The sequence below is a fragment of the Eptesicus fuscus genome, chromosome 12 (assembly GCF_027574615.1).
Source record: "Eptesicus fuscus isolate TK198812 chromosome 12, DD_ASM_mEF_20220401, whole genome shotgun sequence".
NCBI classification, from domain to species: domain Eukaryota; kingdom Metazoa; phylum Chordata; class Mammalia; order Chiroptera; family Vespertilionidae; genus Eptesicus; species Eptesicus fuscus.
This window is the reverse complement of record NC_072484.1, coordinates 58393318-58413884: the sequence shown is the minus strand read 5'-3', so window position 1 is coordinate 58413884 and position 20567 is coordinate 58393318. Positions and strand designations below refer to the sequence as shown.

At 41.7% G+C, this 20567-nt stretch overlaps 2 protein-coding genes across 4 annotated transcripts in view; both read left to right on the top strand.

The window, feature by feature from the left end:
• The window catches only part of ZBTB14 (zinc finger and BTB domain containing 14), a 71201-nt gene extending 66376 nt beyond the window's left edge, over positions 1-4825 (top strand). For both annotated transcript variants that reach the window (XR_008557591.1, XR_008557590.1), the window contains one exon: positions 4767-4825. The gene's annotated coding sequence lies outside the window, so the exon portion shown is untranslated. The remainder of the gene's footprint in view (positions 1-4766) is intronic.
• The window catches only part of AKAIN1 (A-kinase anchor inhibitor 1), a 71991-nt gene extending 66367 nt beyond the window's left edge, over positions 1-5624 (top strand). For both annotated transcript variants that reach the window (XM_054723663.1, XM_028139243.2), the window contains one exon: positions 4767-5624. In XM_054723663.1, coding sequence (XP_054579638.1) covers positions 4767-4960 — 194 coding nt within the window. In that variant the 3' untranslated portion in view covers positions 4961-5624. The remainder of the gene's footprint in view (positions 1-4766) is intronic.
• Positions 5625-20567: the final 14943 nt, after the last annotated feature.

The following is a 20567-nucleotide window of genomic DNA, read 5'->3' as shown; positions in this document are numbered from 1 at the left end:
CCCAAGACAGGGGCCGGGTGGTTTCCTCCTCCTAAGTAGCTGTGCTCTTACCTCTTGATCCAGCCTCTCAGGCCCCAGCTGACGGGCCCACACTGAGCCACAGGCATTTTAGTCTGTGGCTAGCCTCCCATGTGGCTAGATGTGACCACCACATGACTCAGTTTCCCCCAGTAGCAAATGAGCAGAGTGATGCTTGCAACTTCTACGACAATTCTTTAGAAGGAAATTGCTTGCTCTCTGTTTTCTCTTTGGCTCCCTTCCAGCCCCAAACGGCATATTAGTTAACCAGCTCTACTCACACAGCTGAGGCCAGGAGAGTAGGAAATGGCCGAGCAGGAAGATGGAAGGGAGTCGAGCCCTTAGATAACCTGGTGGAGCACAGCCACCTACACACTGGGGCACCTCTGAGCTGTTACGCAGGGAGCAATAAATATCTCTCCCTTGAGTGAGCTGCTCTAGTTCTGTTTCTTTGTTATAACAGCCTAATCCGTATCCCAACCAATACACAATGGTGGATACCAAGTGCTCAGGAACTACGATAAGTGCTGAACAGTTGTTATGTCACTTAATTCTCTAGCAACCATCATAGTAGGTACTACTTGCCCTTCTTACTGATGTGCAAACAGGCTTAGAGAGCAAGGTGACTTGCTCAAGATCACATGGCTATAAGTGACAGAAAGAACTTGAACTCTTGCTCAGCCAGTGTTGCTCAGTTGTTGAGTATTGACCTATCAACCAGGAGGTCATGGTTCAATTCCCGGTCAGGGTACATGCCCGGGTTGTGGGCTCAATCTCCAGTGTGGGGCATGCAGGAGGCAGTCAATCAATGATTCTCTCTCATCATTGATGTTTCTATCTCTCTGTCCCTTCCTCTCTAAAGTCAATACACACACACACACACACACACACACTAGAGGCCGGTGCACGAAATTCATGCACGGGGGTGTGTGTGTGTCCCTCAGCCCAGACTGCACCCTCTCCAATCTGGGATCCCTCTCACAATCCAGGACTGCTGGCTCCCAACTGCTCACCTTCCTGCCTTCCTGATTGCCTCTAACCACTTCTGCCTGCCAGCCTGATCACCCCCTAACCACTCCCCTGCCAGCCTGATTGATGCCTAATTGCTCCCCTGCCAGCCTGTTTTCCCCTAACTGCTGTCCCCTGCAGGCCTGGTCACCCCTAACTGCCATTCCCTGAAGGCCTGGTCACCCCTAACTGCTCTCCACTGCAGGCCTGGGTTCCCCCCCCCCAACTGCCCTTCCCTGCAGGCCCTGTCACCCCTAACTTCCCTCCTCTGCCAGCCTGGTCCCCCCCAACTGCTCTCCACTGCAGGCCTGGGTCCCCCCCATCTGCCCTTCCCTGCATGCCCAGTCACCCCCAACTTCCTTCCTCTGCCGGCCTGGTCCCTCCCAACTGCCCTCCCCTGCTGGCCATCTTGTGGTGGCCATCTTGTGTCCACATGGGGGCAGGATCTTTGACCACATGGGGGCAGCAATCTTGTGTGTTGGAATGATGGTCAATCTGCATATTACTCTTTTATTAGCTAGGATAGAGGCCTGGTGCACGGGTGGGAGCCAGCTGGTTTGCCCTGGAGGGTGTCCTGGATCAGGGTGGGGGTTCCCTTGGGGCATGGGGCGGCCTGGGCAAGGGGCCTATGGTGGTTTGCATGCCGGCCACACCCCTGGCGACCCAAGCGGAGGCCCTGGTATCTGGGGTTTATTTATCTTCTACAATTGAAACTTTGTAGCCTGGAGCGGAGCCAAGTCTTCTGCTTGCTCCATGGCAGCAGCCATTTCTGTTGGAATTTATGTATTTTCTATAATTGAAACTTTGTAGCCTTAAGCGGAGGCCTGGGCAGGCCAGGGTGTGTGGAAAGCTTGGCTTCCTCCATTGCTGGGGGCAACCCTAGCCTCCTGCTCTTTCCATCTCCGTGGCTGCCGCCATTTCTGTTTGGATTTGTTTACCTTCTATAATTGAAACTTTGTAGCCTTGAGTGGAGGCCTAGGCCGGCAAGGGCAGGTGGAAAGCTTGGCTTCCTCCATTGCCTGGGAAACCCCAGCCTCCCTCCTGCTCTCTGTGGCTGTAGCCATGTTGGTTGGGTTTATTTGCATATTTGCTCCTGATTGGCTGGTGGGCGTGGCTTATGGGTGTAGCAGAGTGATGGTTAATTTGCATATTACTCTTTTATTAGATAAGATATATATATATATATATAAATATATGTGTGTGTGTGTGTGTGTGTATACACATACACACACACACACACACATATCCTATATAATAAAACCCTAATATGCAAATCGACTGAACAGCAGAACGACCCATCGCTATAACATGCACTGACCACCAGGGGGCAGACCCTCAACGCAGGAGCTGGCCCCTTGTGGTCAGTGTGACCCCACAGGGGTAGCGCCGCTCAGCCAGAAGCCGGGCTCACGGCTGGCTAGCGCAGCCTCCATGGTGGGCATCTCTCCCGTTTTTGCAGCAGCGCAAAGGACCCTCAGGGGAGCAGGCCTAAGCTGGCAGGCAGACATCCCCTGAGGGGTCCTGGACTGCGAGAGGGCACAGGATGGGCTGAGGGACCCCCTACCCCCCGCCAGTGCATGAATGTCATGCACCGGGCCTCTAGTATATATATATATAATAACTTGAACTCAACTCTGAAGTGCTTTAAAATGCACATTCTTAATTGCTGAGCCCTCATGTCTCTTAATATTACTGTTCATTCTTTTTCTACAGAGAATATTTAAAGAATTCTTCTCTGCTGCTTTTACAGTTTTAATCTGTTATATTTCATAGCTCTGGACTCCTTTGCTAGGTTTGGTGTAGATTGCTGATTTTGTCCTGTTTTTTTTTTTTTTGGAAGGGGGTGGAGAATGAGTATTGTTTTCTAGTTTTGGATAGACTCATCTTGCCTTGTTTATTAGCCTGTAAATCCCTCAGGAGATGGTGCTAGTGATACAAATGCTGAATAAATGACAATTATACCTCTAAAGGGATAAGCGCTGTCTGGTCTTCTAGAATGACTCAATATTCTCTTATGCGATGTTTTTCTTATGGGTGCATAAATCCTGTTGTTCATGAATCAATCCTGGCAAAAACCACCCTTTGCCAATTTAAAATACATTTGCATGGTAGCAGAGTATTTAAATACAGGGAACATCTGAAAAGATGAATTTGAACAAGGAATGATGCCCATTTTATTTGTCACTATAAATATAAACAGGTGGGCCTTAAAATTTTCACGATTGCACTTTAGTCAAATGTTAGCTTCGTGATCATTCTGCTATATATGAATTAGTAATAAGTTTGATGCATAGTAAAATAAAATCCAAAATAACACTGCCTTAAATTATATATATATATATATATATATATATATATATATATATATATATATTCTAATATAAAAGAGGCCTAGAGGTGAGCAGTTAAGGACTAATATGGTCTTAATATGGTCATTAGAATCTTAGGGCCCTTCTAACTTTTTCCTTCCAAATCCATGAAAATGGCTTCCATTCTAAAGGTTCCCTCATGGTCAGCCAGAGCCCCTGTAAAGACAACCATGGTCTGAGCTGCAGGCAGCAGGAAGGGAGAGGGTAAAGGGCCTTTACCTGCCTCTTCCCTTTTAAAGACCTTTTACAGAATTTTCACTAAGCAAACTCCCACCCATTGGTTAGAACTTCCCTGTACCTAGTTATATAGCTGGCCAAATAAAATTAAGGTTTTGACTTGTTTTTAACTAAGGAAGAAGGGGAGGAGTCAATGTTGGGTATATTGCCTTGCCTTTCTAATTAGAAAATTCCCACCATTCTAAGTCAGGGGTTGACAACCTGGCCCCTGGGCCAAATCTGCAGCGTAGTTTTTTACTTTTTCTTGTAAATAAAGAGTTACTGGAACAAAGCCATATGCATTCACTGTTGTATTGTCTATAGCTGATCTCATGATACAAGAGCAGAGTTGAATGGTTTTTACAGAGGTGCTATGGCCAACAGCCCCAAACATTCCCTATCTGGTCCTCTATAGAAAAAGTTTGCCCACCCCTGTTCTAGATCATGGAGAACAGATTCTGATGAATGAATAGCTTCATTCTTTGGGCTGCTATTACAGGAGCAGGGTTGTGTTTAATATGAATTCAGTCACAAGCTATTTTTCAGCCCCAGTGAGCTCATATCTATTAGGCATATTTTTGGGTGTTAGCAACATAAAACCTGACTAGTGGCGGACTAAACAAAAAGGGATTTATTTATCTCACATATAAACACATCCAAAAGTACATGGTCCAGGGCTGGTGCAGATGCTCAATGATGCCTTCAAAACTGGCTCCTTTTGTCTCCCAACGATGCCCAGAATGTTGGCTTTCCCTTCCATGCTTATTGTCAGATGGTTGCAGCACCGACAAGCATTGTGTCCAGTGGAGGTGCCGAAGGCCAAAGGGGCTATGAGCCTCTCGCTTTCCAAAAACTCTCCCAGAGAGTTTCCTTGGCCAAGACTATGTCTCATTACCCCACTAGTAGCAGAGGATTCTGGGATGGTGAGAATATAAATTGGGCGCATTGCTGGGGCAAACAAATGCAGATTCTATTGGAAAGGGAGAAAGGGAGGCAAGAGTGGTATGTGCTACAGAGAGCTCCTCACAGTTAACGGGGCCACCTCGTATGTTCTTATAGTCTCCCCTTCCCTTTCACCCTTTCTACCTGCCCCTTCCCGTCACAGTTCCTGAAATTGATTTTGTTGTTTCACCTCCCTTCCATATTTTTGTCTAGGTGAGAAACCTGGAAACGAGCCTGAAGAGGTGAGGCTGCAGAATGCCAGCAAACAGATTGTACAGAATGCCATCCTGCAGGCCGTGCGACAAGTCTCCCAGGAGAGTCGGCAGAGGGAAGAGAGGGACGGTGACAACCGGGGCAGCTTCCAGCTGGGCGTGGGGCAGTTAACCAAGAAGCATGAAAAGAAGTAACATGGTGTATTTGGCTCTTGTCATATGCTTGTCTTTCAGCCTTTCTCTTAGTATAGGATGCGTCGCCAAAATGTTGCCAGTAAAGCAAACCAAAAGTGCCATTGGCACCTAGCGGCAGAATGAATTCATACTAGCCCTGGCTGAGAAGCACTGTTTTGAAAAAGTGCATTAGATGATTCTGTTTATGTTAATGCAGTGCCTCTGAAACATTGTGGGGCCAAACTCGACATTGTATTGCAGAAGTAGTTTTGCAGCACAATTTATTTTTAAAAACATAATCCTGTCTATTGATTTCTGCCTTTTATGCATTCTTTCTGTGAATTTAACCAATAGTCCTTTTTTTGCTGTAATATTGAGTAATTTCTGTTCATTATAGTTTTAAAAGACTTGCTGGAAAGGGGAAAGATTGGAGTTTCAATCTTCAATATGGAACTGAAGGTCAAATTGAGCAAAGGCAAATTCTAAGACTGAGTCCCTCAGGATCTTATGAAGATATATATATATATATTTTTATATATATATAAAATAAAAGGAGCAGGTAAACTTTTTAAGATCTCAGTCTTTTGGTTTCAGTTGTTTGAGAGATGGTGTTTTCTCTCTGTGCAGAAATCCTTTGGAAATATTATGGATTTCTTTTCATTTCAAAATTAAAACAAGACAATTACATCTGTATGCATAAGTTGTCATTGACTCAGTTCTTTAGTAGCCCCATGAATAGCAACTAGAATTGTAGATTTCATCCTGGAGATACACTAGGGTCTGACTCCGGGGTGCAGTGCTCTTGAAAGGACCTCTGGGGCCTATAAATGCGGCATTGCCATTTGGCTATGCATTTGCACTAGTACCTTACTAATAAGAACATCCCTTTCCCATCCATAAATTAGAATCATTTTCTTGAGATAATGAAAATCATACATATCAGGAATGAATAACACGTGTGCATATGAATAAAGCTCTCTATTGCAACAGTATGACTGCTGCTTCATCCCCATGTGGATAATTCAGATCTTCCTGGAGTTTTAGAATCCTATTTCCTGGGAAAGAGGAAGAATTTCACCTGTGTTAAAAACCTTTTGGTTTCAGAGTATCAATGGCTATATTTGATAGTGGGTTTTTTTTAAAAGCCAAGTATTTACATATGAAATATGACTGATATGAAGATATATTTATAAAATTCCAATGTAACGTTTTCCAAAATGGATACTATTGATAGTGTACATGAATGACAGCAATCCCTTAGAAGCTCTGCTAGACTGTCTCACACAATGCACACCTGTAATAAATTCACAGGAGAATGGCTGTGGGAGAAAGCAGAGGGGTTACAATTTAAATATGGTTTATTCATAAACTTTTTTCAACAGAACTCATGACAATCAAATAATGAGTTTAAGTTGAGCTGAAGGCATATCATTGATGTGATAGAATTGCTGTGTAGATAGTAGGAATGAAGGTATTAAGGACAATTATTTAGGAGTATTCATAAATAAAGTATAAACCCAATGCTTGTAGTTTGCAAGTAATCTGGCACTATGTCTACTAAGCCTTCTGGATATAACCAGCCTTGGATCTTGCTGTCATATGGCGGAAACACATAAACACGCTATATTTCCTTTCTGGTGTATCTTTGCTAATATATTGGGGATCTTTGGAAACATATGATTAACCTCTGTATCTAAATGTTACTTGTAAATAAAATACACCCAACTTTCAAATATGTTGTCATTTTCAACCAAAGTTTCCTATGTCCTACTGTTATGGCTCATTCTGCACATGGGTCTTACATTCATATGGTACCAGGAAGTGTCCCAACACTGTTTTCCAAGTTCCTAAATATCATGACCTGGAAAAGTGCTTCTGCAGTGGGCCTTCACTGTAACTGTCTGAGGAGAGTGGGGGGACGATGCTTCCTGGGGGCTTGAACAGAAAAGGACATTTGCTAAGAAGTGGCCTTTTGATCTCGGAAAGTAAAGATAAGCGTATCTGCAAAGTTGAGTGTCTTTCATGGTCTTTCTGAGATGGAAAGTCTACAGCAAGAAACAGAGATATGGGTAAGTTCCTCAAAGAAGAAAGTTAAGCAACCCCTGGACTCCAGAGGTAGGTTCCATATTGGCAGAATCTTAAGGAGCTCAGTCATAAAAAAATAAATACATGTGTTAAAGTTTTACTTGTATTTCAGTATAAAGTTACTGGATTCTGAAGGGGCCGGCAGAATGTCACTTGACATAGGATTAAGGTGGGCTTCCCCTGATTATTATCATAAACCAGCATGCAGCCTTTGCTTTTAAGAATTAGAGGTAACACTTAATTAATGTTCTTTATCTTCCTGATGTACATGGTAAAGCACCTATGGCCTCTGCTGTGTGTTGCTGTTCACTTTTCACTTTCCATGCAGCTGGGGTAGAACTGAAGAAAGAAATCTTTTCTGTTACTTTGCTTTTTTGTAATCATGTGAACAGTATTGTAAATATATAGAAAGCAACTTACTGCTTTCTGGGCTTCAGTTGTGGTTTTTTTTTTTTTAAAGCTACTCAATCTTCCCTTATGGTGGGATTTCAGGTTACAAGTGAATCAATCAACCATTTAAAAAAAATCACTGACTATATGTCATTCAGGGTATTTTGAACATTTTAGGTCTCTATGCAGAAACAACACAACAAGGAAGGAATTTTTAATTTATCCACTGTAATAGCTATTCTAGTAATATACAGTAGAGAATGAAATCTGAAAAATTTGGTAACTAGTTTTGCCATTATGTTACCCAAGCAGTAAAGAATAAATACTTGAGTACATGATTCAGTTCATGTAAGGAGAAAGTGGAAGCTACTATAACCTCTCTCTCGAGGGTGAAAATGTTTTCTGAAATATATTACTACTAGAGGCCCAGTGCATGAAATTTGTACAAGGGGCTCAGCCCTTGCAGCCCCAGCTTCATCCTGAAGGTCGTCCAGAAGGACATCGGAAGGACGTCCAGAAGGTTGTTCAGCTGTCCAGTCTAATTAGCATATTACACTTTTATTATTATAGATACATGACCTAATTTGTCTCATGGCTACCATCTCACAATAGTGCAGCAGATCTTATTCTCTTGTTGCAGATGAAGTCACATTGAGTCAGAGAGAGAATAAGTATAGGGCGTGACAAAAGGAGGTTTACAGTTCGTATGAAAAATAATGTCATAATTAATGAATAATAATACAAGAATAAACTGTTTCATATACTCACAACTGTAAACCAACTGTTGTCCCACCCTGTAGGTCCTAGGTGGTGAGAAGTGAGTACTGTTGGACACAAGAAGCCATGAATCACTGATCTTGAAGTTTGTGAGTATATGAATTATCAGGGGAGTTTAAGATTATAAACTATAGGAATATCTATATTTAGATGGAAGAATAAAAATGCCTTACAGAATATCTTTGTGTGTAAGAGAGGTAACAAAAGCATTGAAGAGCCTCCCCCCGCCATAATTATCAATAGAAAAGGCTCAACCCATTTCCTAAAAAAAGTGAGTGCAAAGGGAAAACAGGAAACTCCAGAGGAAATGAAATGGGAGGTCACCACAGAGCAGGCAGCCACTTCTCTTTCTTCTCCTCAGAAGCCACGGAGGTAAGTCCACAGAATCCTGATAAAGTTGTCGAGAGAGATGAATGAGAAGGTGACTTTATCATTTGTCTTCTGGCTACAGTGTAATGGAAATGGCTTTTGGGAAGAAATAGGTGAAATAGGAAAGAAATTTCTCTCAGAAGTAATAGGCTCATCTTACAGAAATAAGAAAAGAAAATCAAGAGAGTGAAAGGAAAGAAAGTGCATATTAAAAAAAAAATCCCCTCATCATATTCTAGGAAAATGGATACCAAATGCTCAACAGCAATATTTCCAAAATGAAAGAAAAAATTTTAAAACTTCTAGGCTGAGAGTGAGTCATTTACAAAGGTGAAACTTCAGGCCGACATCAGACTACTTCATGGCAACATTCAACACTGTAACATAGGAAAGAAAAGGCTGCAAAGTAGCTCTGAAGGAAGGAAAGTGTGAAGTAAGGGTATTATTTCCAGCCAAGATGTCACTCAAGAATAAAGGCAAGCATTAAAAAATATTTCTTAAGGGTTAGTAGTACTTAACAGACTTCCTTGAAAAAACTGCTTGACCACTTAAATATAAATAAAAATAAAGAATGTATGAATGTGGGAGCTCCAATAAAATGACTGGTGAGGAACAGTGCCTTCACTTAAATATAAAGTGAATATTACATAAGTGTGAAAACTAGGCTAAAGTAAAAAATGTAAATGGTTATATTTTGACAATATGAAAACACAACTAACAAAAATCAGGAGGTGGGGTAAAGGAAGTAACATGCAAATGATTTCATCTGTTAGAGGAAAGAGAATGTTGGTATGCTTGAAGTTGTCCCAGAGACTCCTAACAGTATCTTCATATTTTTGGATTCTTTTTGCTCTTCTGATTGGGTGTTTTTTGCTTCCTCATGTTACAGATAGTTCAAATTCTCAGAATCCTCTACTCTATTGTTTTGTGTTTTTTTTTCTTTTGTTTTCTTTTTTTAAAATATATTTCATTGATTTTTTACAGAGAGGAAGGGAGAGGGATAGAGAGCCAGAAATATCGATGAGAGAGAAACATCGACCAGCTGCCTCCTGCACCCCCCCCCACTGGGGACGCACCCGCAACCAATGTACATGCCCCTGACCGGAATCGAACTCGGGACCCCTCAGTCCGCAGGCCGACGCTCTATCCACTGAGCCAAACCGGTTTCGGCCCTCTACTCTATTATTGAATCCCTATATATTATTCTTTATTTAAGTCAGTGTATGCTTAATTTCTGACTGGTCCTTTTCCATTTTTTTTGGAGGTTTCTAGAAGATTCTTGAGTAACCTTATAACTGTGATTTTGAACTCTATATCCAGTAGTTTGCTTTCTTCCATGTCTTTCATTTGTGACATGTTTCTTTGTCTCTGCATTTTGGCCGCTTCCCTGTGTTTGTTTCTATGTATTGGGTAGAGCTGCTATGTCTCCTTGAGTTGACAGAGTGGCCTTGTATAGTAGGTGTTCTACAGGGTCCAGTGACTCAGCCTCCCCAGTCACCTGAGCTCGGCAGTCTAGGTGCACCCCTTTGTGGGCTGTGATTCCAGTCTTGGTGTAGTTGAGACTTGATTGCTGTTGGTGTCACTGGGAGGAATTGACCTTCAGGCTAATTGGCTGTGAGGACCAGCTGTGACTATAGTGGGAGAGCTTCTGTGCAGGAGACACCCCTATGGAGCAGGACTTGCTTCAGTGGGGCTTTGGTGCTCACTGAGTCTGCCCCTTGAATGTGTTGCTTATGTATGTGTAGAGTTGTAATCTGGTATGGTCTGACACTGACCACTGGGCACACTGGCTCTTGGGTGTCCAGGGAGGTGCAAAGTCAGCCACTGCCTGGGGCCACCGAGCAGGAGCTACAGAGAGATCTGCAGATTCATCCTCCTTGTATGGAGTTTGGAGGTGCCTTGATGAGGCCCTGCTATGAAGCAAGGCAGGCTGGTGCCGGTATTGATAGGTTTGGGACCCCCTGACCCAGCTGCAGCTTGTTGAAATTTTAGCCTGAGCAAGGACAAGCCATTCATATGCAAACACTGCTGCACACAGCTTGAGTGGGGTTGTAAATTGGATGAGGCGGGGTCTTAGGGAATCACCAGGGTGGAGCAAACAGAAATGGCTGCCAGTCAGCCCTGCGACCGGGAGGTCCCAGCACAGGAACAATGATCTCTGTCTGGGAGAAAGCTGTCCCCAAATTCCTGCCCCGATGCCAGACAATCCAGTTTCTCCTCATATGTGTCTGTGTCCCCCAGAGCTTTGCCGGGCACTGGAGCTCAGAGGAAGCGGGAGCTTATAAATTCAGTTCGTGGTGCTGGCCTTTTAAGAGGAACAGCTGGGTCTCTAGCAGCCTCTGTGTCACTGAGCCCCAATCCGCACTGATTTTCACAGTCCATAGTTCTTACTGCCCATAGGGACTTCTTTCCCCAGCTCTGGGACCCTGGGCTGGGGGTCTGGTGTGGGGCTGGGGCCCCTTGCTCCTCCGGGCGGCCTCTGCAGAAATGATCTCCCTCCAGATTAAAAAAAGCGGCCCATGTGGGTGCCCGACTGGCCCGTTCCAGGCCTCTGCACCTCCTACCAGTCTCAGTGTACTTTCTTCTTTACTTTCCTATTTGTAGGACTTCCATTCAGCCAGCTTTCAGGCAGTTCTGGATGATGGTTGTTCTGTATTTTAGTTGTAATTTTGATGTGGTTGTGGGAGGCGGCGAGTACAGGCATTTGCCTATGCTGCCATCTTCCGGAGCTTTCTTTTAAAAAGCTTCTTTCTTTTTAAAAAATAATTCTTTATTGTTGAAAGTATTACATGTACTCCCTTTTTCCCCCCATTGACACCCTCCAGCCTGCCCCCACCCCCGCCCCAGGCCTTCACCCCTATTGTCTGTGTCCATGGGTTCTGCATATATGCATACAAAGTCTTTGGTTGATTACCTCCTCCCCAGCCTTCCCTCCAAGGTTCCGCACTCTGTTCCATACGTCCATGTCTCTGGATCTGCTGTTCATCAGTTTATTTTGTTACTTAGATTCAGTTTTTTCTTGTGTTAAATTCAAAATAAATTAAGTGGCATATATATATATAATCTCTATAAAATTTTTATGTATAATCCCATATGCCATGAAGGACCACTACTCACTTATTATTCTGATAAAGCTGGCACCACACAAAGTCCCCTGGTGATCTCCCATTGAGAAAGTGATTCCTTTGATCATTGGGCTTAGGCCCAGCCTGATGAGTCCCAGGTGTGCACACCCCTTCCTGCCTCTCACTTCACCATCTCCCCACCTGTGCTTCCTTCCCTAAGGTGAGCTCCCAAATGAACTATTTTGACTCAAATGTTTGTCCCAGGATCTACTTCTCAGCCAACCAAACCGAAGACAGTAGTATTGCGGTTGTTTCTTACAGCATTCCAAGGTTACTAACGCGCTTTGTTACAGGAAAACTGGACCGGCCTTTCTGCAGGCAGTCGGCCCCAGCCAGACCCTGAGCAGTAGCCGCGTCTTTTAAAAATCCCCAGAGTAACAGACCGTGAGTTGCTTAAAATTCAGATGTGTTGCGCGTATTAATTTTATTACGGATATGTTGGTTGGTTTGAGATTGATTTATCTCAGTTCTGTTGTCTAAGTTGGCTGATTTATAACCACTGGATGCGCACGATTATCAAATAAGCAGGCACCAGCGGCTGCTCCGTTATCAGAAAGTGGTTGAGAAACGACTGCCGGGTCAGACAATTTATGAATCTAAATAATTGCTATTTAGCAAACAGGAAACAAGTTTTAAGCCAAATAATTTTAGCAGTACTTTTTTTGCTGAAATTAAATGTTTTTGGCAAGTCTTGGGAAGTCATTTAAAATTTATTTATAGTTTTGCTTATATGTCACAACTGAAGGTCGCCCTTTGAAAACTGGGGAAATAAATTCATGAAGGGCTATGATTTGCTTCTAGTTTCTAAAAAGTTCAAAGTTAATGGGAAAGGCAGTGTTTTGGAGTCAAAAGAGCACTACTTTGTCAGCCAGGTGAGCTAAGTTCCAGCTCCAGGTGTGATTGTGGAAAAACTCCTGGTGCAGGCCCTTCACGTCTGTCACAAAATGGAATGCTGTGTTTCATTTTTGGGTTATTTGTTTAACATCTGTTTCTACAGCTAAACTGCAAGCTTATGAAAGCAGGTCGTGTGTCTGTCTTGTTTGACCTGTAAACTAGTAGGTTCTCAGCAAAGTGCAAGCGCCCAGTCATTACTTGTTGAACAAACGAACCAATTACCTGCATGACATGAACAAGCGTCTTTGTTTTTCTGAGCCTTGGTTCCTCATCTGTAAAACAGAAGTTGGCCAAGGTGGTCACTAAGCTTCTTTCTGATTCTAAAATTAGATGATTCTGTGTGCTCTGTATTTTTATTGAGGTTCCACAGAAGTGTACAGCTTGATGAATTTTTATGTATGTATGTAGCCAAGTAAGTGCCACCAGACCGATATAGTATATTTCCTTATGCCCCTGCCAGTTGATACCTCCCCCAAACTAATCACTATTCTGACCTTTATAATCATATATTTGTTTTGCTTATTTTTGAACTACATATAGTTGGAAACATGCAGTGCAGTCTTTTTTGGTCTTTTTGCCCTCAGCTTGTTGGTGAGATTTACTCATGTTGGTGCAAATAGTGAGAACTTGTTCGTTTATTTGCTATGTATTATATTGTATAAATATGTCAATACTTACTTATCATTTGGGCTAGAGTTTCCCCTCAATTTGGCTAATACAAATAAAGCTGTTATACCTATTCTTGCTTTTAGGTAGGTATAAGCCATTTCCCTTGGGTAAATACCCAGGAGTGGAATTGCTGGGTCACAGTATATACATATTTTAAATTACTGGATTCTGCCAAGGAGGTTTCCAATGTGGTAGTTCTGACTCATCCTTCTACTAGTAATATATGAGGATTCCGGTGGTGTCGTATGTTTGAGGCAGACCCTAGCCTTCTAAAGGGATGTTGTTTCCTAAGCATTGAGAAATTATGGGAAGTTTCACTCTGTCTTTCAAATTCCTTGGTTCTCCCACCTTGTACGTGTAGTACCAGAATTCAGCAAGAGTCCTTGTGGGGGAAACCTGTCTTAATTTTGGGTACTTCAAGTTTCTATTCTATGTAGCTGCCAGAATCCTTGCTGATTTCATTTTCCTTCAGTCCTCACCCCAAATTAGCCAAGACCCCCTCTCCTCTCTCTTATAAGAAAACAGTTGATGATAGACAGCTCACCCTGGACAGACTTCCCCTAGTCTGGAATTCCAGTTAACTTAGTTCCCGTTGCAACCATGTCACTTTGCTGTATGTAAAGTGTGTTTTTTTGTAACTTATCTCCTCTTTTTTGTATGTGTGTTTTAAATTTATTTTTTATTAAAGTATAATGATATACAATATTATATTAGTTTCAGGTGTACAACATAGTGATTTGGTATTTATATTCCTTATGGTGTGATTACCACAAAAAGTTTAGTGACCATTTGTTACCATACAAAGTTATTATGCTAATATTGACCAAGTTCCCTTTGCTGTATATTCCTGTGACTTTAAAAAAAAATATAACTGGAGGGTTGCTCTTTTATTCCCATTCATCTTTTTTACCCATTCCTGTCCCTCTGGTAACCATCAGTTTGTTCTCTGTATCTATGAGTTTGTTTCTGTTTTATTTTTAAATTCCACATATAAGTGAAATTATATAGTATTTGTCTTATTTTACTTAGATCCATTCATGTTGTTGTAAATGACAAGATTTTATTCCTTTTTTATTGCTGAATAATATTCCATTTGTGTGTGTGTGTGTACATATATACACACATCCTATATAATAATAGACAAATATGCAAATTGACCATACCTCCGACACACCCACAAGCCACGCCCACAAGCCACGCCCACCATCCAATCAGAGCGAGCATGCAAATTAACCCAAACCAAGATGGCTACAGCCACAGAGAGCAAGGTTTCCTAGGTAACAGAGGAAGCCAAGCTTTCTGCCAGCCGTTGCAGGCCTAAGCCTCCACTCAAGCTACAAAGTTTCAATTATAGAAGGTAAACAAGTTCAAACAAATGGCGGCAGAATGGAGCTTGAGAGAGCAGGCCAGGGTTGCCGCTGGCAACAGGGGAAGCAAAGCTTTCCACACACCCTGGCCGGGCCCACCCGTTTAAGGCAACAAAGTTTCAATTATAACCCCAACACAAATGGCTTCGGGCCTCGGAGGGAGCCCCAGGCTTGGCTCTGCTCCAGGCTACAAAGTTTCAATTGTAGGAGGAAAATAAATTCCAGATACCAGGGCCTCCGCTTGCGTTGCCAGGGCGCGTGGCCGGCCTGCAAACCACCACAGGCCCCTCGCTCAGGCCACCCCACGCCCCAAGGGTACCCCACCCTGATCAGGGACACCCTTCAGGGAAAACCAGCTGGCCCCCACCCCTGTACCAGGCCTCTATCCTATCTAATAAAAGAGTACTATGCAGATTGATCATCACTGCAACACACAATATAGCTGCCCCCCTGTGGTCAAAGATCCTGCCCCCATGTGGACACAGGATCGCCACCACAAGATGGCCAGCAGGAGAGGGCAGTTGGGAGGCACCTGGCCTGCAAGGGAGGGCAGTTGAGAGGGACCAAGCCTGCAAGGGAGGGCAGTTGGAGGTGATCAACCCTGCAGGAGAGGGCAGTTAGGGGTGACCAGGCCAGCAGAGGAGGGAAGTTGAGGGCAAACAGGCTGGCAGCAGAGTGCTTAGGGGGTGATCAGGCTGGCAGGCAGAAGCAGTTAGGGGCAATCAGGAAGGCAGGCAAGCAAGCAGCTGGGAGCCAGCAGTCCTGGATTGTGAGAGGCAGGCAGAAGCGGTTAGGGGCAATCAGGAAGGCAGGCAGGCAAGCAGTTGGGAGCCAGCAGTCCTGGATTGTGAGAGGGATGTCCGACTGCCCGTTTAGGCCCGATCCCAGGGATCGGGCCTAAACGGGCAGTCGGACATCCCTTGAGGGGTCCCAGATTGGAGAGGGTACAGGCTGGGCTGAGAGGGTACAGGCTGGGGTACAACCTCCCTCCGTGCACGAATTTCGTGCACTGGGCCTCTAGTACATACATAAAACCATATCTTCTTTATCCGTTCATCTATCAATGAAACCTAGGTCGCTTCCACATCTTGGCTATTGTAAATAATGCTGCAATGGACATGGGTGTGTGCATATGCATATATCTTTGTGAATTCGTGTTTTTGTGTTCTTTGGATAAATATGCAGAAGTGGAATTGACGGGTTGTATGGTAGTTCTATTTTTAATTTTGAGGGTCCTCCCTACTGTTTTCCATAGTGTCTGCACCAGTTTACAATCCAACCAACAATGAGTGCATGAGGGTTCCCTTTTCTCTATATCCTCACCAATACTTGTTACTTGTTGACATTTTGATAATAGCTATTCTGGCAGGTGTGATGTGATATCTCATTGTGGTTTTGATTTGTATTTCCTTGATGACTAGTGATGTTGAGCATCTTTTCGTATGTTTGTTGGAAATCTGTATGTCTTCTTTGGAGAAATGTCTGTTCAGGTCCTCTGCCCTTTTTTAATTGGATTCTTTTCCTTTCTTTTTTTAAAATTGGGTTGTTTCCAGTCTTTTTTCTAGTTGCTGCACTGGGAGAATTTGGGTTATATCCTTCTGAGATGTAGAAATCCTCTGATTCTATAAATTATTAAACCAGAGATGTTGGTACTGGTGATCATACCAATTATAGATCACATTTATGATATTGGTATAAAATATAAGAACAAAACTTGAGTAGCTACTTACTTAGCTGATGTGCTTTCTGATACGAAGTGGTTTGCAGTGAGGAAATTTTGATAGGATTATAGTTACTTAAAATCGTGCTTAAGGTACATAATAAAGGAATCCTGTGCTATTAGCTGACAACTCTTTTCATCTCGTTATTTTTGTCCAACTTTCTGCAAATCGCCCTGCACTTCTCGATAAAATTCTCCTCTCTACATCCTCCAAGCTTCTGCCTCATTACCATTTCTTAACAATTTTGAATCTGACTTTGAAAGGAGAAGAGGTGAGAAAGAGAAGGAAAAAGACAGAAGGCTAAAATGAGTCAGGAAAGCAGTAAGTTTTATGCTCAGTGTGCAAATATGCATGTATGTGTATGTCCACCTGAACACACATGTATGTTTGTATATGTTAGGATGTATTAGTATCCTAAGTCCAAACATGTACATTCAAAATGAAATTAGTTATTTTTTTGTCTTGGTTCTATTTTATAACAACAATTCACATAAATATTAAACAGAAATGATTTGCATAAAAGTAGGTACTTGTACTTTCACTCTTTTTCAGACATTGAGCTCTGTGGCATCAGGACAATTAAATTTGGACCTAAGACATAGGACCTCCTGATTTCCTGAAAACTTGCCAAACTTCCAAAGAGAATTTATTTCATTTGAATTGAGAGGTAAACTCAGAGTTCTACTATTATTTTAGAAAAACAAAACAAAACAAAACATAACAAAAACCCCACATAGCAAATATATTTTCCATTCTGTTTGTAAAATTGTTTTCCTTATGGGGTAGCCTAATATCCTAATTTGTCTCAACTTATTTTTATTAAATTAAAAGTTTATTGAAAATTAGGGTTAATGTTGAAATAATATACTTATTGAACTGTTATAAACCACTGCTACTATTTGTTCAAAACTAATTAGATTTGTGGCCTTAAGCAAATGAGTTTATTTTTCTGATGCTTGTTTTCATTATTCCTGAGAAAGATGTTTATTATACCAGTTCCACTTGTTATTAGTCATGTTGGTATATGATTGGTGTCCAAGTGTTGGTGACGTTAAATTCAGTCCTGTGTGGTCCCAAGAACAAAATGAATGGAAAGCTCTTGAAGCAAGTACATCCTTAATACTTGCTAGACATCAGTGCCAAGACCACTAACCTGGTGAAACAGGCCGGATAAACATTTTTACCTAGACCAGTAGGAGGCCTAAATATCCTGCTGTACACCTGCCTTTTTTTTTTCTTAAGCCCTCCTTCATTCTTTCTTGGCTTTCATGGAAGGGGTAAACCTTGGCAAGGTCTTTTCATATCGCGTACATGGAAAGGTGAGAACCATCAAAAGGTTGGTCCATGCAGAAAAGAATTCCAAGTAAATAAAATATTTCTCCAATACAAATCTAATTATACTATCCATAAATGCTACACCCAGTCTCTTAAAAACTATATCCCAAGGTTAATGATTGAGTTATATATCTAGGAGGTTTCCTTTTGTCCTTGACCCACAAGAATTCTTTGGAGCTGGAGTGAAAGGAAATGCCTCGCGCTCCCTCTAGAGGGAAAAGTGTGCTATTAACTTACTTCAGAGGATGAGTTCAGAACATGTGTGAATGAAGATGCTTAGTTAGAAAAGCCCAAAGTATTACAGATTCATTTAGTTGAGAAACTATGATACTAGGCACTGTGTGAAAATCCTAATAGGCAAGATGGTTTTAAAGTGTAGGAAAAGGGAGGTAAAATATTATTTATGCAAATGCATATAATATAAAGTAGAAATGAACAGATTTATGAAGATAGGTATAAAACAATGAAGGAAGGCAGGAATGATTCCATGGATGAAATAATATTTCAGTGGAAATCTTCATGAACCAGAGACATGGGAGAAAAGGTAAGAAAATTTATTGTTTAAATAAGCTTTGTAAATTACTATATATTTTTTTAATTTCAAAAATACATTTTTCTTTTATTTTCTTTTATTTTTAAATATTTTTTATTGTTTAAAGTATTACATATATTAGTACATATATCTCCTTTTTTCCCCCATTGTCAAAAATACATTTTTCATATACCAAAAACACTTTGTAAATTATAGCCTTCCTTTGCCTGTTCAGCTTCACCTTCCGCCACTTTCTATCTAACACTTTATGCTCTAGATGTCCTAAAATACTTGTAGTTTCTCTGATTTCACACTTCTGTGTCTGTGATCATGCATTCTCTTTGCCTAGAACACTTCCTCTTGTTTTATCTTGGAATCTTTTGTTTACTCTTAAGAATCAGCTCAAACATCTTATTTTCCTGAAACTTTTTCTTATACCTCTGCTCTTTCATTCCTTCAACCAATGAGATTGGTCTAAACACATTCTTCCTTGCGCCCACAGCTTCCTGGCTGTCTTAGTATCTACCACGTATTTTTGCAGCTGTCACTGACATGGCCCCTGCTAGTTTATAAAGCCTTCTAGGAGAGGGGGCACATCTTCATTCTTATATTCCCATGATGTAGCACAGCGCCTGGAATAGGGTTTGTTCTCAGTAAATGTGGAGCTGAGTTGTACTTTTCGACTTTCTGGTGTGTCTTCTGAGCTGTGCTGTATTTTAGGGATGGGGCACAGGTGCAGGGAGATCCTGCTGTCCGGCCTTTGTTAATTTTGCACATGTGATGTAATAAGTGAGGGGATATGATTGCCTCTAATTATAACGTTCTTTGGAAGCTACTCAGAGGTATATGAGGACTAAGATTTTACATTATCTTGTGACAGAAATTACTTATGTCAAAGGAGTATTCAATGAATTGGAGAACTCTCAGTCAAAATGCCAATGTTTATGTCTGTGGTAAAGAAAAGAACCACTTTTATGTATTTCGGTTGAGAGTGACTTGACTCCAGTTCTTTAGCAGCCACATAGAGAGGGTTAAGGAGATCCTCAGCTCTGACAGTTATTCTACTTTTTTGTATAATTTCCATAATGTCAGCCTTTTCTGTACTGCTCATACCTATACCCATCTATTCCACTATCATAAATATCGCCCCTCAGTGTACTGAAAACATTACCAAACCAAAGAGGAGAATATGGCCTCTGAACAGAAAGCGAAATTGCTCAGGAGAGAGAGTCTCAATTGTGATTTATAATTAGACCCCCTCAGAATAGAAACCAAACAACAGCTGAATTAAAACGAGTATGTTGGATCCTTCAGAAAAACTATATCTGCATATCCAAGAACTAAAAACTACTTATGATTTCCATAGAATATTTTCCCAAGCTTTTGGATATCCCTTGAATTTTTTTCTCTATCTAATTGAGAACTTAAGACAGTGGTTTAAATTAGTTATTCTTTAAACTGAAGTGGCATGATGAAAATTCTGCTACCAAGAAATCAGTCTGAAGAGATGAATGGAGGTTTTGGAAAACAGAGGTATGAATGCTATTAGAAAAGTATTAATAAGCTTAATTTTTCTGATGTCTTATTATTATTTTAAACTACTTAGGCTCACCTAGATATATTCCATCTCCCCATCATGGGGTTCTTCTCTTGCTTCTAATTTACCCCTTAGTCTTCAGCTTTTTGGTCTTTTAATCTAATTGCTCATGTGACTTATAATAATTATAATGAAATAGCTACAGAATCCACCAGAGCAGTGACCATGACTCCTTTGTCTGGCACAGAGTGGGTACTCAATATATATTTTGTGGATGAATAAACAAATTAATTAATAGAACCTTTAGTAAATTGATGAATTAGTATTTATTATATACTGAAATCCATGGTTGATTTCTGACATGCATGAAACCATTAAATCCTTATCCTTCTGTAAAGCATGTGTCATAATATGCCCATTTTTCAGTGTGGGAAGTTGAGATGTAGGGAGGTAACACAACTTGCCAAAGCCATCCTAAATAAATGGTGAGATCAGGGTCTAAAGAAAAGCGCCTTGCTGTTTGCCAGTTGTGACCACAGCCTATTGTGGAGCCTCGTGGTGGAGCGGGGAGCACCATGGGGTAGTCAGAAAACAGGGTCCTAAATCTTCCCTCCGCTGTCCTCACTTGTAAATGTGGAGGGTGACAACCCCCTTCCTGTCTTTTTTGCCAGAATACTGTCAGGATTAGATTTAGGCCAATGTGATTATGAAATACCTGGCAAAGAATGTAATTTTGAAATGCCAGGTAAACGAAGAAGCGGGTGTTGGCAGTTTACTCAGGGTAAACGCCTTCTCTCAGAGCTGACTGAGCTGAGGAACCCGAGGGC